Below are 14,852 nucleotides of genomic sequence, written 5' to 3' on the forward strand. Positions count from 1 at the left end.
ACGAAACATGTTCTAACACGCACCCGCATCGGGAATATCCCAACACAATTCTCCCCTTAAACGAAGGACCATCATTACTCTCATGGTCTGAGTCTCCCTGTGATTATCCGCTCACTTTTGACCTGATTTTGGCCTCTCCACAAGTATCCGATCATCCTGACTTATTCCAAACCTTCCCATAAGTATCTGATCATCTCGACCTACTCTGGACCTCCCGTAACTTCATTTAAGGCCAGTCTATATGACATCTAGTCTGGGCCATAATGATCATAATAATATGATATTATCTACTTTATGTCTACATACTTATGACTTTATTTTTAGATTATACCTAAAAGACCTCACGCTTATAAAGATATCTTATCACTTTTTTAAATTTATAATTATTTTCATATCCTTTTCAATATAAAATTTTAATGGTATCCTAACAACTATACAAATTAGCTATGGGAGCGCATCATCCCCTCATGAATGATGCGGCAGCAAAGTATAATATAGACACCCAAATATCCATCATTTGAATCTTAATTAAAGCACCCTAAAATATTTTCTTTTGATAGGATGAAAACAGGGCCGGACCGACTCAAGTTTATTTGAGATTCTAGGTAGAAAAAAAAAAATTTAGGCGTTTGACATGTTTAAAAAAATCCTCTTTTTTTTCATTCAGATTTATCGAAAATAATAGATTATTTTTTTTTAACAAATTAAAATATTATTTTTAAAAAATAGTTTTTTATAAAATTTAATTTTCTCACATGTTGCGATGCAAAAATTATTAATTAAATTTCTATATTTATATTTTGATAACCTAATTTAGAGAAGTATAAATTTTACCATATTAAATAGAGTATTATTATTAGATATAATAATACACCTCAAGTCGATAATAAATTTACAATTCACTTAGCTAAAAAAAATAAATATATTCAAAATCATTTTAAAATAAAGAAAGATAAAAGTATGTCTAATTACTTAAATGAAAGATGGAAATTACTTAAATGAAAGATGGAAAGAATAATCCTTACAAAAAGGAATAAAATTGAGGAAATAAAAATAATGAAATAAGATAACAATAGAAAAACATCATGCCCCCATTCTCAACTTATCATCATTGGTAAAGCACAAAAATAAATAAATAAAAAATACATATACAAAATGATAAAACTCAAATACAATCCTTAGAAAATAAAGATCGCAACGGGACTAAACTCATCATTATCATTTATCAAGAACTCAATGAGAGTCTTTTTAGGCATAGAGCAAAAGAGAAAACAAACTATATTTTTCATCACCTAAACTAGAGTAATTGTAAATGATAGAATGGAGATAAAGAGAAAATCGAACAATCTATGACTGTAAATATATCTAAATAAAAGTTAAATTTAATATCTATCAAGGAAGTGAAATGGTAGAGCTATTTAACTCGTTATTGCTAAAAATAATAAAATCTTTTATTTTAATTAAACACAATATGGATAAATGCATCAACATTTGAATTTAATCAAGGAGCATAGTAGCACCAACTTGATCAACATGTTAATATTAGGTGTGATTTCTCTTCTCCAATCTCAATGAGCAAAAGAAGCATAGAGAAGGGGAGTTGGAAAAGGGGAAGAGGGGGAACTAAAAAAAAATAACTTTTTTGTTTTGTATTATATGAATAAGATAAAAAATTTCTAATTCATGTTATTATTGATCAAAGGAGAAAGTATCACCAATGAATGAGAAACATGACGAAAGTAGCTAGGATTGAGAGATATTGAAGAGGAATATAAAAAAATTCATAATTAGAAATAAATTTAATTTGTTAAAAAAGGAGCTCCTTTATAAAAAATGTGGAACCGCCACATCAGCGGCCCCCCTAGAGCCGGTCCCACGGATATGGAGGGAGGTAAATGCAGGTACACAGGTAGAAAGTGCATAGCGGAGACGTTAAGCCCAGGCAATGACACCCCGGGGATCGACCCCTGGACCTTTATGGCTCCTTTATGACTCTATCCATTGGAGATCTTTGTGAAATACGAAGCTTTGATCAAGATTGAGATCATGTAAATATTTAATCATGTGTGGGCCATTTTTTTTTCTATTCCCTTTAAAACATATACATATAAATATATTTAATATATCAAAAATAATGATTCTAATTTTTAGAAAATAAAATTATGTAATCTTTTATAACGTGGATCTATTCTTTTCCATTCTCTTTTAAAAAAATATATAAAAATATATTTAATAATTTTTTTCCATTCTCTTTTTAAAAATATATAAAAATATATTTAATACACTAGAAATAATGGACCCCAATAAAAATTAAGATCCTAATCTTAATGAGCTATGCCTAAAATTGACCTTGATGAAAAAGTTAAGAAGTTAACTTTAGACGTTGATATCTCACGCTTCCGAATTTACCAATGAAAAAATATTGAAATTAGATTCAATTCATTAGGTATTTCTTTTATATATATATATATATATATATATATATATATATTCTTAATTCCTTAATTTATTCTTAATTCCTTAATTCTTATATTTTTATATTAAAATATTCAAATTTTTTGTTATTATTTAATTTATTACTCGATAATATGTATAATATACAATACAAATTACAAATAATATAATTTATTATAATTATAAATAAATAATTAATATTATAAATAAATAATTAATAAATTAAATAAATAAGGGAAGTCATCCATCTCCGGAATTAACCGAGCCCAAGGTACAGGTATCTGCATTATTAAAAAAAACACACACACACAGATAGCAATCGTTGCGCATCTTATTCCACATACATTAAAAACTAGAAGAAAGCTACGCACGGTGCAGCGATAAGGCTACACGGTTCGAAATCTAACTGAGTCATCAATAAATTAATTTAATGTTAACTAATTAAATTGAATTAAAATTTTATTAAAATCTAATCATTTGAATCAAATTAAAAATTAATTATTTTGATGGATATCGAATTAATCAAATTTATTTTTAAAACAATAAAAAAAATTATACCTATTTATCCGAGATATCAACAAACAGGCAACGGACGTTGGGACACCGAAGAAAGTTACAAAAATCTTGTAATATCTCTATCTCCTACCTACTCCGTCTTCTCCTACCTACTCCGTCTTTCCTCACTTTCAAGCCTCTTAAGTCCGGTGGTCATATTGCTGGTCCCACACACCAACCATCTCCATTTTCTGCTTCACCACCACCACCACCACCACCCGTCCACCCGTCAACCCTGCCGCTTTTGTAGTCGGGATGGTAGAGCATCCAATTCAATTCTTAAGAATTTTTAAGTTTTTAAATTCGTTTAAATATTCATTTAAAATGAGATAAGATAAAATAAAATAAAATACTCACGATCTTAATTATGAATACTGCTTGTCATTTGATATCTTTGTTTAAAAGACAAAAAGGAAATATAAAAAATTGCTGGGAGCGACATGACTTTGGGTTTCTACATTCTTCACTACTACGCTACTGTACAAGTTAAAATGGTCAAACAGCAACTCAATCATCGACCAAACTCTCTTCCTCTCCTCATCTCGTGTCGTGAAGGGCCACACCACCATGGATCCCAATTCCGAGATCGTCTTCGACTTCCCGCCCTTCCTGCGCCTCTACAAGAGCGGCCGCGTCCACCGACTCATCGGCACCGACTACGTCCCCGCCGGCGTCGATCCGACCACCGGGGTCGCCTCCAAGGACGTTGTCATCGACCCCCGGACAGGTCTCTCTGCCCGCCTCTACGTCTGCTGCCCGTCCGCCTCCACTCGGCGTCCCATCCTCTTGTACCTCCACGGCGGCGCCTTCGTCGCCGAGTCCGCCTTCTCCCCGACCTACCACGCGTTCCTCAACAACGTCGTGGCCAGGGCCGACGTCGTCGCCGTCTCCGTGGAGTACCGGCGCGCGCCGGAGGATCCCCTCCCCGCGGCCTACGACGACGCCTTCGCCGCCCTCAGGTGGGTGGCCTCTGGCGGCGGCGGAGAGCCCTGGCTGGCGGAGCGCGGTGACTTCGATCGGGTGTTCCTGGCCGGCGACAGCGCGGGCGCAAACATCGCGCACAACATTCTGGTGCGGACGCGGGCGGATCCGCTGGAGATCAAGATCGCGGGGCTGGCGCTGATCCACACCTACTTCTGGGGCAAAGAGGCGGTGGGCGCGGAGCCGACGGATCCGGCCTTCCGGGAGTGGCTGGAAACGACGTGGGGGTTCGTGTGCGGGTGGAGCTCCGGGATCGAGGATCCGCGGGTGGATCCGTTCCGCGACGAGGCGGCGCTGCGGTCGCTTCCGTGCCGGCGGGTGCTGGTGAGCGTGACGGAGAAGGATTGGTTCAGGGAGCGGGGGAAGGCGTACTACGAGAGGCTGAGGGCGAGCGGGTGGGAGGGGGAGGCGGAGCTGGTGGAGACGGAAGGGGAGGAGCACGTCTACTTCCTCAGCAACCCTAATTGCGAAAAGGCGTCGGCGGAGATGGCTCGCTTGGTCGCTTTCCTTACCCAATGATTCATAATCAATGTTTAGTTAAGAGTCCGGGAGTTGCTTCCTATTTGCCGCCCCTCGCCGTGGAATTCTTTTCCCTCTTTTAACTTTTCCGTTCGTTTGTAAGGAAAACCTGCGTTTTCATGGAATACTGATCAGTGATAGCGTGTCTGCTATTTTACTAGTGGACACCAATCAGAATCAGGCTCTTTCACAACCATCCAATTAAGTTTGAAATTATGGCCAACCACAAAGACAGACAACGATTCTGGCACTTCGAATTTTCAGAGTATTCAATATATCTCAATTTTTTTCAAAAGATGCTCTTGTATCTCAAAATACTCTGTTAAATTTGATTCCACAACGAAGCGGTTTAGATGGAATATATTTTGAAAAAATAAAATAAAATAAAATAAAATACATTCCCTTTGAGAAACTTGAATGTTACCTTTCTTAAATCGCCACATAATAAAAGATGCAAACAGTTCGACATTCTCGCTGGTTTTTATCCCCTACGGAACACTTTTCGTCACTATAAATTGCCTTTCAGCGGAGGAGATGTAGGATCCGACCTCAAGGCATCCACATTTCTGAAGCCTCCTGCAATCGCAAGAATGAAGCGAGCAACAGGCGCTGTCCTCCTTGTCATTGCTCTGATCTTTGCAAGCGAATCATTCTTCTTGTGCGAGGCCAGGCATTCGGTGGCAAGGAAGCACGAGCCCATAACATGGAAGCCATGCTCACTTGGAGACCGCAAACAGATCGAGATCGCAGAGACAACACGGAGGACAGTGATCACGAACGGCAGAGAGCTCATGGTCACCGCAGAAGATGTGCGACCTTCGACGCCCGGTCACAGCCCAGGAGTAGGACACAAACCCTTCAGCAGAGGAATGGACTCCAAAGCTTAATTGCAATAAACTCGTATCGAGTATTGCATTTTACAGTCAGAAATGTGCAGATTTAATTTGCTTCCGACTGATTCGCTTTGTGCATGTACTACTTGGTAATTGAAGTTGCAATATTACAGCAATTAATAAGTGATAAACTATACAGTCTCAAGTTTGTATATATCATACGCAAAGTTTCTGATTTAATCCTTGAGATGAATTCAGTAAGAACAACAATCTGCTGAATTTGCAACAGGAGAAAGATTCTAGACCAAGATTCTGATGAATCCTAACCTTTTCTAAAGATCGACCGACATTGGACTGCATATCAGTACTACAAAAGCAGTATCTTGCAGGACTCCTTGTTTCTTTTGTCGTGACCATTCATCCAAGGAATTTATGCAAAACGCAGCATGGACTATTGAAGAAAGAGTGGTGCTCAATCATCTGATTGGTATAGTTTAATGAGAGATCTTTTTCCTTGCCATGGGAGTATCAGTATATATATATCTTACTGAGTTTGAACTAGTAAGTGTTTTGTGCTTTCTGTATAATTAGGATTATCTTACACTGCTTTTCCACGTTCAATCTTAGCTTTGCTAGATTGTGTTTTAAATGAATGGGCTTATTTAATGGAGGAATATATTCCTAGGGTTCAGCTCAGTGATAGTAGCCCCAAGTGTCAGCTACTGGAACCAACCTCATCTAAGTTGTATATTTTGTCAAATCTTATGTTTGTAAGATACGTGGAAATACCCTTCCACGGTGACATGCTCGATTTCCCAATTTATCTCTTTCTAAATTACTATGGGGCTAATTGCATGGGATGTTTGGGATCATAATCTTTTATAGAATTTATTTAGTCAAATCAGTGAAGTCTTTGATATATATATATATATATATGTCATTTACATTATACTATTTAACACAATTTTATTTTATGAAATTTTGAAACATAAAATTCATCTATAATAGAATTTATATTTATATCTTTAATTAAATCTCGTTTAATATAAAATATCAAACAATTTTTTTTAAAAAAGATATTCTTTATTTTATTATGAAATGTCGTTTTTACATGTTTCATTGCCAAAAAGACTTACTTAGTCATGACAGTAAAAACAAGTAACATCAAAATAAGATGAATCATTCTAATCAATAATTTAAACTTTTGACCGCTCATTCTTAGTCAATTGCTGACCCAACTCAATTAGTATAGAAATCTTTAAATTTTTCATCACATTAAGTTTATAATGTACCAATTCATATTCTAAAGCAATGTTGATGTTTAAAATCTTCAAGATGAAATTTCGTTGCAAGTTTACAAATATCATCACTGTTGATTGAGTCAAATGAATTTTTAGGATCTAAAGCTGTACTAAGAGAAATAAAGTTCCACTAATGACTCCTTGAACTTAGTATTTAACTCATGAAATCTATTGCTGCATTAAAAACATCAAAGTGGTAATGATGATCAATTGTAATTTGCTAACGGAAACGCCCGATCTTATATACAATTATGAAAGTTAGACGCATCAATTTCATTTCTCGAAAAAAAATTCACTTCATCTTATATATTAACATAATATTCACAAATCTATTTTCTTTTCCCCAAATCTCGTTCAATACAAGTAGAGAATAATCGATGGTTATTGATTCGTCGGTAGAAGAGGAAATTAAAGAAATTTGGACATTGGGAATTGGAAGATTTTTATTAGATTGATGTTGCATTGTAGGGACAGTAAGAATTGAAGTACTTTCACTAGTTTGATGATATCTCTTCTTAAAGAAAGAGGATATCAATGTATTTCCTTTTCTGTGGCAGATTGATGTTCCATTTTAAAATAGTTCAAATTATATCCCTAAATAAGTAATAAAATATTAATCAAACAAATAAATAGTGCTCAAAGTACAATGAATTGTGTGGGTATATCTTGAGATAAGTTGTAAGTTGCAACTTTATTCGAAAATAAAACCCTAAAGTCATCATAATTGAAAAAATAATCTAATCTCTAAAGAGTTGATGTTAAACAAACAAGGAGTGAAATAGATGAAAGCACAAAATTATCACATTTTGGAAGTTAAAGTCCAAAGCACAAAATTGTCACAATTCAATATTCACAGTTTTAAGCCTCGAGCGGTGAACAATAATTTCTATTTGAGACAAAAAAACAAATCAAGTACTCAACTGAATAGTAGTAATTTAATTTAGTTACAGTCTCGGCAGCATCTCCTTTCAATAATGTACATTAAAAAAAAATTAGAGGCAGAGGTCGTATGAGCCACAACCGCAGTTGACTGCAGGAACCGCGATGGCTAGAATCGCAGTTGTTGTCATCAGAACCATCGACATGAGAGCCACGACCGCAGGGGCCACAACAACCATGCCGGAACAAAGGCTGTGTTGGCGTTTTTAAATAGTGATATATGGATGTTGAGTTGTAATAGTTGAGTCTGATTAGTCATCTTGGCGATAAGTCAATGACTTTAATCAGTAGAGTTTGACATGACGATGCAGATTCTGTCCTATTTATACTCTCAACATCCCCTTTCGGTTATCGAAATATCTCTTTAGGTAAGAGACATATCCTCATTTGTATCGTTGTTACCGATCTAATTTCATCGGTTGTCGAATTATCCCTTCAGATATTAATACAACCCTTTTAGGTAAACTTATACTACAAAAAAACTATAATTTAGGAACGAATATTTGCAACGAATAATATTCGTTGCAAATTTACAACGAAAACCAAACTTGTCACTAATTAGCAACTAAAATAGCAACGAAATAAATTCGTCAGATATTAGCAACAAATATATTTTCGTTGCAGAATTCGTTGCCAATCAACGTTGAAATATATATTTCGTTGGAAAATTTATGCAATTTTGCTAATTGCCAACGAATATATATTCGTCGCCAAATTTGTCGCAATTTAGGGACGAAATTTCAAATTCGTCCCTAATTGTTTTTTTTTTAAGTTTAGACTTTTAAAAATTTGAAGATGACCCTAGAGAGCTCGGAATGACATGAAATAAGTTTCTATAGGCTCGTATCGATCTCCTGGTCTTGTTAGTAGGGTCAAACATAATTTTATACAAATACACTGACGTTTATAAATTTTTGGAACAAGAATTAAATATTTATTACTCGTTCGGGGTAATAAATTTATAAACATCAGTGTATTTGTATAAAAATATGTTTGACCCTACTAATAAGATCAGGAGATCGATACAAACCCATAGAAACTTGTTTCGTGTCATTCCGAGCTCTCTAGGGTCATCTTCCAATTTTTAAAAGTCTAACCTTAAAAAAACAATTAGGGACAAATTTGAAATTTCGTCCCTAAATTTTGCGACGAACTTCAGAGTTCGTCCCAGATTAGGGACGAATTTCTAAGTTCGTTGCAAAATTTAATTTTTTCAAAAATCAAAATAAATGCGTATAAAATGCGGAAGGTGGACCTACAGAGCTCGGAATCACACGAAACAAGTTCCTATGGATTCGTATCGATCTCCTGATCACAATGATGACCTCAAACATTTTATAAAAAATTTTAATCGTAATAATAATTGGACGGAGTCTATAAGCCTTAAGACTGGACTTAAAAAGAGTTAGAGTTTGAAAATGATTAGGTGATTTTGATATCCAAAAATCACTCACCTAAATATATTGTGGGGAAAAAATGTTTGAGGTAGTTATTGTGATCGGGAGATCGACACAAACCCATAGGAACTTGTTTCATGCGATTCCGAGCTCTGTAGGTCCACCTTCCGCATTTTATACGCATTTATTTTGATTTTTGAAAAACAAATAAATTTTGCAACAAACTTAGAAATTCGTCCCTAATCTGGGACGAACTCTGATGTTCGTCGCAAAATTTAGGGACGAAATTTCAAATTCGTCCCTAATTGTTTTTTTAAAGTTAGACTTTTAAAAATTGGAAAATGACCCTAGAGAGCTCGGAATGACACGAAACAAGTTTTTATGGGCTCGTATCGATCTCTTGATCTTATTTGTATGGTCAAACATATTTTTATACAAATACACTAACATTTATAAATTTTTTACCCCGAACGAGTAATAAATTTTTAATTCTTGTTCCAAAAATTTATAAACATCATTGTATTTGTATAAAATTATGTTTTACCCTACTAACAAGACCAGGAGATCGATACGAGCTCATAGAAATTTGTTTCGTGTCATTCCGAGCTCTCTAGGGTCATCTTCCAATTTTTAAAAGTCTAACCTTAAAAAAAAACAATTAGGGACGAATTTGAAATTTTGTCCTTAAATTTTGCGACGAACTTCAGAGTTCGTCCCAGATTAGGGATGAATTTCTAAGTTCGTTGCAAAATTTAATTTTTTTTCAAAAATCAAAATAAATGCGTATAAAATGCAGAAGGTGGACCTACAGAGCGTAGAATCGCACGAAACAAGTTCCTATGGATTCGTATCAATCTCCTTATCACAATGATGACCTCAAACATTTTATAAAAATTTTTAATCGTAATAATAATTGGACGGAGTCTATAAAGGCTTAAGACTTGGCTTAAAAAGAGTTAGAGTTTGAAAATGGTTAGGTGATTTTGATATCCAAAAATCATTCACCTAAATATATTGTGTGAAAAAAATGTTTGAGGCTGTTATTGTGATCGGGAGATCGATACGAACCCATAGGAATTTGTTTCGTGCGATTCCGATCTCTGTAGGTCCACCTTCCGCATTTTATACGCATTTATTTTAATTTTTGAAAAAAAATAAATTTTGCAACAAACTTAGAAATTCGTCCCTAATCTGGGACGAACTCTGATGTTCGTCGCAAAATTTAGGGACGAAATTTCAAATTCGTCCCTAATTATATTTTTTTTTAAGTTAGACTTTTAAAAATTGGAAAATGACCTTAGAGAGCTCGGAATGATACGAAACAAGTTTCTATGGGCTCGCATCGATCTCTTGATCTTATTAGTAGGGTCAAACATATTTTTATACAAATACACTGACATTTATAAATTTTTTACCCCGAACGAGTAATAAATTATTAATTCTTGTTCCAAAAATTTATAAACATCATTGTATTTGTATAAAATTATGTTTTACCCTACTTACAAGACTAGGAGATCGATACGAGCTCATAGAAACTTGTTTCGTGTCATTCCGAGCTCTCGAGGGTCATCTTCCAATTTTTAAAATTCTAACCTTAAAAAAAACAATTAGGGACGAATTTGAAATTTTGTCCCTAAATTTTGCGACGAACTTCAGAGTTCGTCCCAGATTAGGGACGAATTTCTAAGTTAGTTGCAAAATTTATTTTTTTCAAAAATCAAAATAAATGCGTATAAAATATGGAAGGTGGACCTACAGAGCTCGGAATCGCACGAAACAAGTTCCTATGGATTCGTATCGATCTCCTGATCACAATGATGGCCTCAAACATTTTATAAAAAATTTTAATCGTAATAATAATTGGACGGAGTCTATAAGCTTTAAGACTTGACTTAAAAAGAGTTAGAGTTTGAAAATGGTTAGGTGATTTTGATATCAAAAAATCACTCACCTAAATATATTGTGTGAAAAAATGTTTGAGGCCGTTATTGTGATCGGGAGATCGATACGAACCCATAGGAACTTGTTTCGTGCGATTCTGAGCTTTGTAGGTCCACTTTCCGCATTTTATACGCATTTATTTTGATTTTTGAAAAAATATTAAATTTTGCAACGAACTTAGAAATTCGTCCCTAATCTGGGACGAACTCTGATGTTCGTTGCAAAATTTAGGGATGAAATTTCAAATTCGTCCCTAATTATATTTTTTTAAAGTTAGACTTTTAAAAATTGGAAAATGATCCTAGAGAGCTCGGAATGACACGAAACAAGTTTTTATGGGCTCGTATCGATCTCTTGATCTTATTTGTATGGTCAAACATATTTTTATACAAATACACTGATATTTATAAATTTTTTACCCCAAACGAGTAATAAATATTTAATTCTTGTTCCAAAAATTTATAAACATCATTGTATTTGTATAAAATTATGTTTTACCCTACTAACAAGACCAAGAGATCGATACAAGCTCATAAAAACTTGTTTCGTGTCATTCCGAGCTCTCTAGGGTCATCTTCCAATTTTTAAAAGTCTAATCTTAAAAAAAGCAATTAGGGATGAATTTGAAATTTCGTCCCTAAATTTTGCGATGAACTTCAGAGTTTGTCCCAGATTAGGGACGAATTTCTAAGTTCGTTGCAAAATTTAATTTTTTCAAAAATCAAAATAAATGCGTATAAAATGCGGAAGGTGGACCTACAGAGCTCGGAATCGCGTGAAACAAGTTCTTATGGATTCGTATCGATCTCCTGATCACAATGATGGCCTTAAACATTTTATCAAAATTTTTAATCGTGATAATAATTGGGCGGAGTCTATAAGCCTTAAGACTTGACTTAAAAAGAGTTAGAGTTTGAAAATGGTTAGGTGATTTTGATATCTAAAAATCACTCACCTAAATATATTGGGTGAAAAGAATGTTTGAGGCCGTTATTGTGATCGGGAGATCGATACGAACCCATAGGAACTTGTTTCGTGCGATTCCAAGCTTTGTAAGTCCACCTTCCGCATTTTTATTCGCATTTATTTTGATTTTTGAAAAAATTAAATTTTGTAATGAACTTAGAAATTCGTCCCTAATATGGGACGAACTCTAATGTTCGTCGCAAAATTTAGGGATGAAATTTCGAATTCGTCCCTAATTGTTTTTTTTAAGGTTAGACTTTTAAAAATTGGAAAATGACTCTAGAGAACTCGGAATGACATGAAACAAGTTTCTATAGGCACATATCGATCTCTTGATCTTATTAGTAGGGTCAAACATATTTTTATACAAATACACTGACATTTAAAAATTTTTTACCCCCGAATAAGTAATAAATATTTAATTCTTGTTCCAAAAATTTATAAACATCATTGTATTTGTATAAAATTATGTTTGACCCTACTAACAAGACCAGGAGATCGATACGAGCTCATAGAAATTTGTTTCATGTAATTCCGAGCTCTCTAGGGTCATCTTCCAATTTTTAAAAGTATAACCTAAAAAAAAACAATTAGGGACGAATTTGAAATTTCGTCCCTAAATTTTGCGACGAACTTCAGAGTTCGTCCCAGATTAGGGACGAATTTCTAAGTTCGTTGCAAAATTTAATTTTTAAAAAAATCAAAATAAATGCGTATAAAATGCGGAATGTGGACCTACAGAGTTCGGAATTGCACGAAATAAGTTCTATGGATTCGTATCGATCTCCTGATCACAATAATGACCTCAAACATTTTATAAAAAGTTTTTAATCAAAATAATAATTGGACGGAGTCTATAAGTTTTAAGACTTGGCTTAAAAAGAGTTAGAGTTTGAAAATGATTAGGTGATTTTGATATCCAAAAATCACTCATCTAAATATATTGTGTGAAAAAAATGTTTGAGGTCATCATTGTGATCGGGAGATCGATAATAAGTCATAGGAACTTGTTTTGTGTGATTTCGAGTTCTCTAGGTCCACCTTCCGTATTTTATACGCATTTATTTTGATTTTTGAAAAAATTAAATTTTGCAGCGAACTTAGAAATTCGTCCCTAATCTGAGACGAACTTTGATGTTCGTCGCAAAATTTAGGGATGAAATTTTAAATTCGTCCCTAATTGTTTTTTTTAAGGTTAAACTTTTAAAAATTGGAAGATGACCCTGGAGAGCTCGGAATGACACAAAACAAGTTTCTATGGACTCATATCGATCTTCTGGTCCTTTTAGTAGGGTCAAACATAATTTTATACAAATACACTGACGTTTATAAATTTTTGGAATAAGAATTAAATATTTATTACTCGTTCAGGGTAAAAAATTTATAAACGTCAGTATATTTGTATAAAAATATGTTTGACCCTACTAATAAGGTCATGAGATCGATACGAGTCTATAGAAACTTGTTTCGTGTCATTCCGAGCTCTCAAGGTCATCTTCCAATTTTTAAAATTCTAATCTTAAAAAAAAAAATTAGGGACGAATTTGAAATTTCGTCCCTAAATTTTGCGACGAACTTCAGAGTTCGTCCCAGATTAGGGACGAATTTCTAAGTTCGTTGCAAAATTTAATTTTTTCAAAAATCAAAATAAATGCGTATAAAATACGGAATGTGGACTTAGAGAACTCGAAATCGCACGAAACAAGTTCCTATGAGTTCATATCGATCTCCCGATCACAATGATAGCCTCAAACATTTTATAAAAATTTTTAATCATAATAATAATTGGACGGAGTCTATAAGAGTTAAGACTTGGCTTAAAAAGTGTTAGAGTTTGAAAATGGTTAGGTGATTTTGATATCCAAAAATTACTCACCTAAATATATTGTGTGAAAAAAATGTTTGAGGGCGTTATTATGATCGGGAGATCGATACGAACCCTAGGAACTTGTTTCGTGCGATTCCGAACTCTGTAGGTCCACCTTCCGCATTTTATACACATTTATTTTGATTTTTGAAAACATTAAATTTTGCAACGAACTTAGAAATTCGTCCCTAATCTGGGACGAACTCTGATGTTCGTCGCAAAATTTAGGGACGAAATTTCCAATTCGTCCCTAATTGGTTTATATGGTTAGACTTTTAAAAATTGGAAAATGACCCTAGAGAGTTCGGAATTACACGAAACAAGTTTCTATGGGCTCGTATCGATCTCCTGATCTTATTAGTAGGGTCAAACATATTTTTATACAAATACACTGACGTTTATAAATTTTTTACCCTAAACAAGTAATAAATATTTAATTTTTGTTTCAAAAATTTATAAACGTCAGTGTATTTGTATAAAATTATGTTTGACCCTACTAAAAAGACCAGGAGATCGATATGAGCCCATAGAAACTTATTTCGTGTTATTCTGAGCTCTCTAGGATCATCTTCCAATTTTTAAAAGTCTAACCTTAAAAAAAAAGCAATTAGGGACGAATTTAAAATTTCGTCCCTAAATTTTGCGACGAACTTTAGAGTTCGTCCCAGATTAGGGACGAATTTCTAAGTTCGTTGCAAAATTTAATTTCTTCAAAAATCAAAATAAATGCATATAAAATACGGAAGATGGATCTAGAGAACTTGAAATCGTACGAAACAAGTTTTTATGGGTTCGTATCGATTTCATGATCACATCGATGGCCTCAAACAATTTTTTTACCAAATATATTGAGGTTAATGAATTTTTTAAAATGAAATATCTAATCCTTGTCCAAAAAATCTATAAATGTCAGTATATTAGGTGAAAATTATGTTTGAGACCATTTTTGAGATCAGAAGAACGATACGAACCCATAGAAACTTGTTTCATATGATTCCGATCTCTACACGACCATCTTTCAATTTTATGAAGTATTATTTGAAAAATATATAAATATATATTTTGGGACGAATTTAGAAATTCGTCCCTAGTTTGGGAC

The 14,852-nt window shown here is 34.1% G+C and overlaps 1 protein-coding gene across 1 annotated transcript; it reads left to right on the forward strand.

Moving 5' to 3' along the window:
• The first annotated feature begins 3,376 nt into the window (after positions 1–3,376).
• LOC121981646 (probable carboxylesterase 2) lies at positions 3,377–4,705 on the forward strand. Its single transcript, XM_042534259.1, has one exon. The coding sequence runs from the start codon at positions 3,577–3,579 to the stop codon at positions 4,507–4,509; it is 933 nt and encodes a 310-aa protein (XP_042390193.1). The 5' UTR covers positions 3,377–3,576; the 3' UTR covers positions 4,510–4,705.
• The last annotated feature ends 10,147 nt before the right edge of the window (positions 4,706–14,852 follow it).

Source organism: Zingiber officinale, chromosome 5A (assembly GCF_018446385.1).
Source record: "Zingiber officinale cultivar Zhangliang chromosome 5A, Zo_v1.1, whole genome shotgun sequence".
In the NCBI taxonomy this organism is placed as follows: Eukaryota; Viridiplantae; Streptophyta; class Magnoliopsida; order Zingiberales; family Zingiberaceae; genus Zingiber; species Zingiber officinale.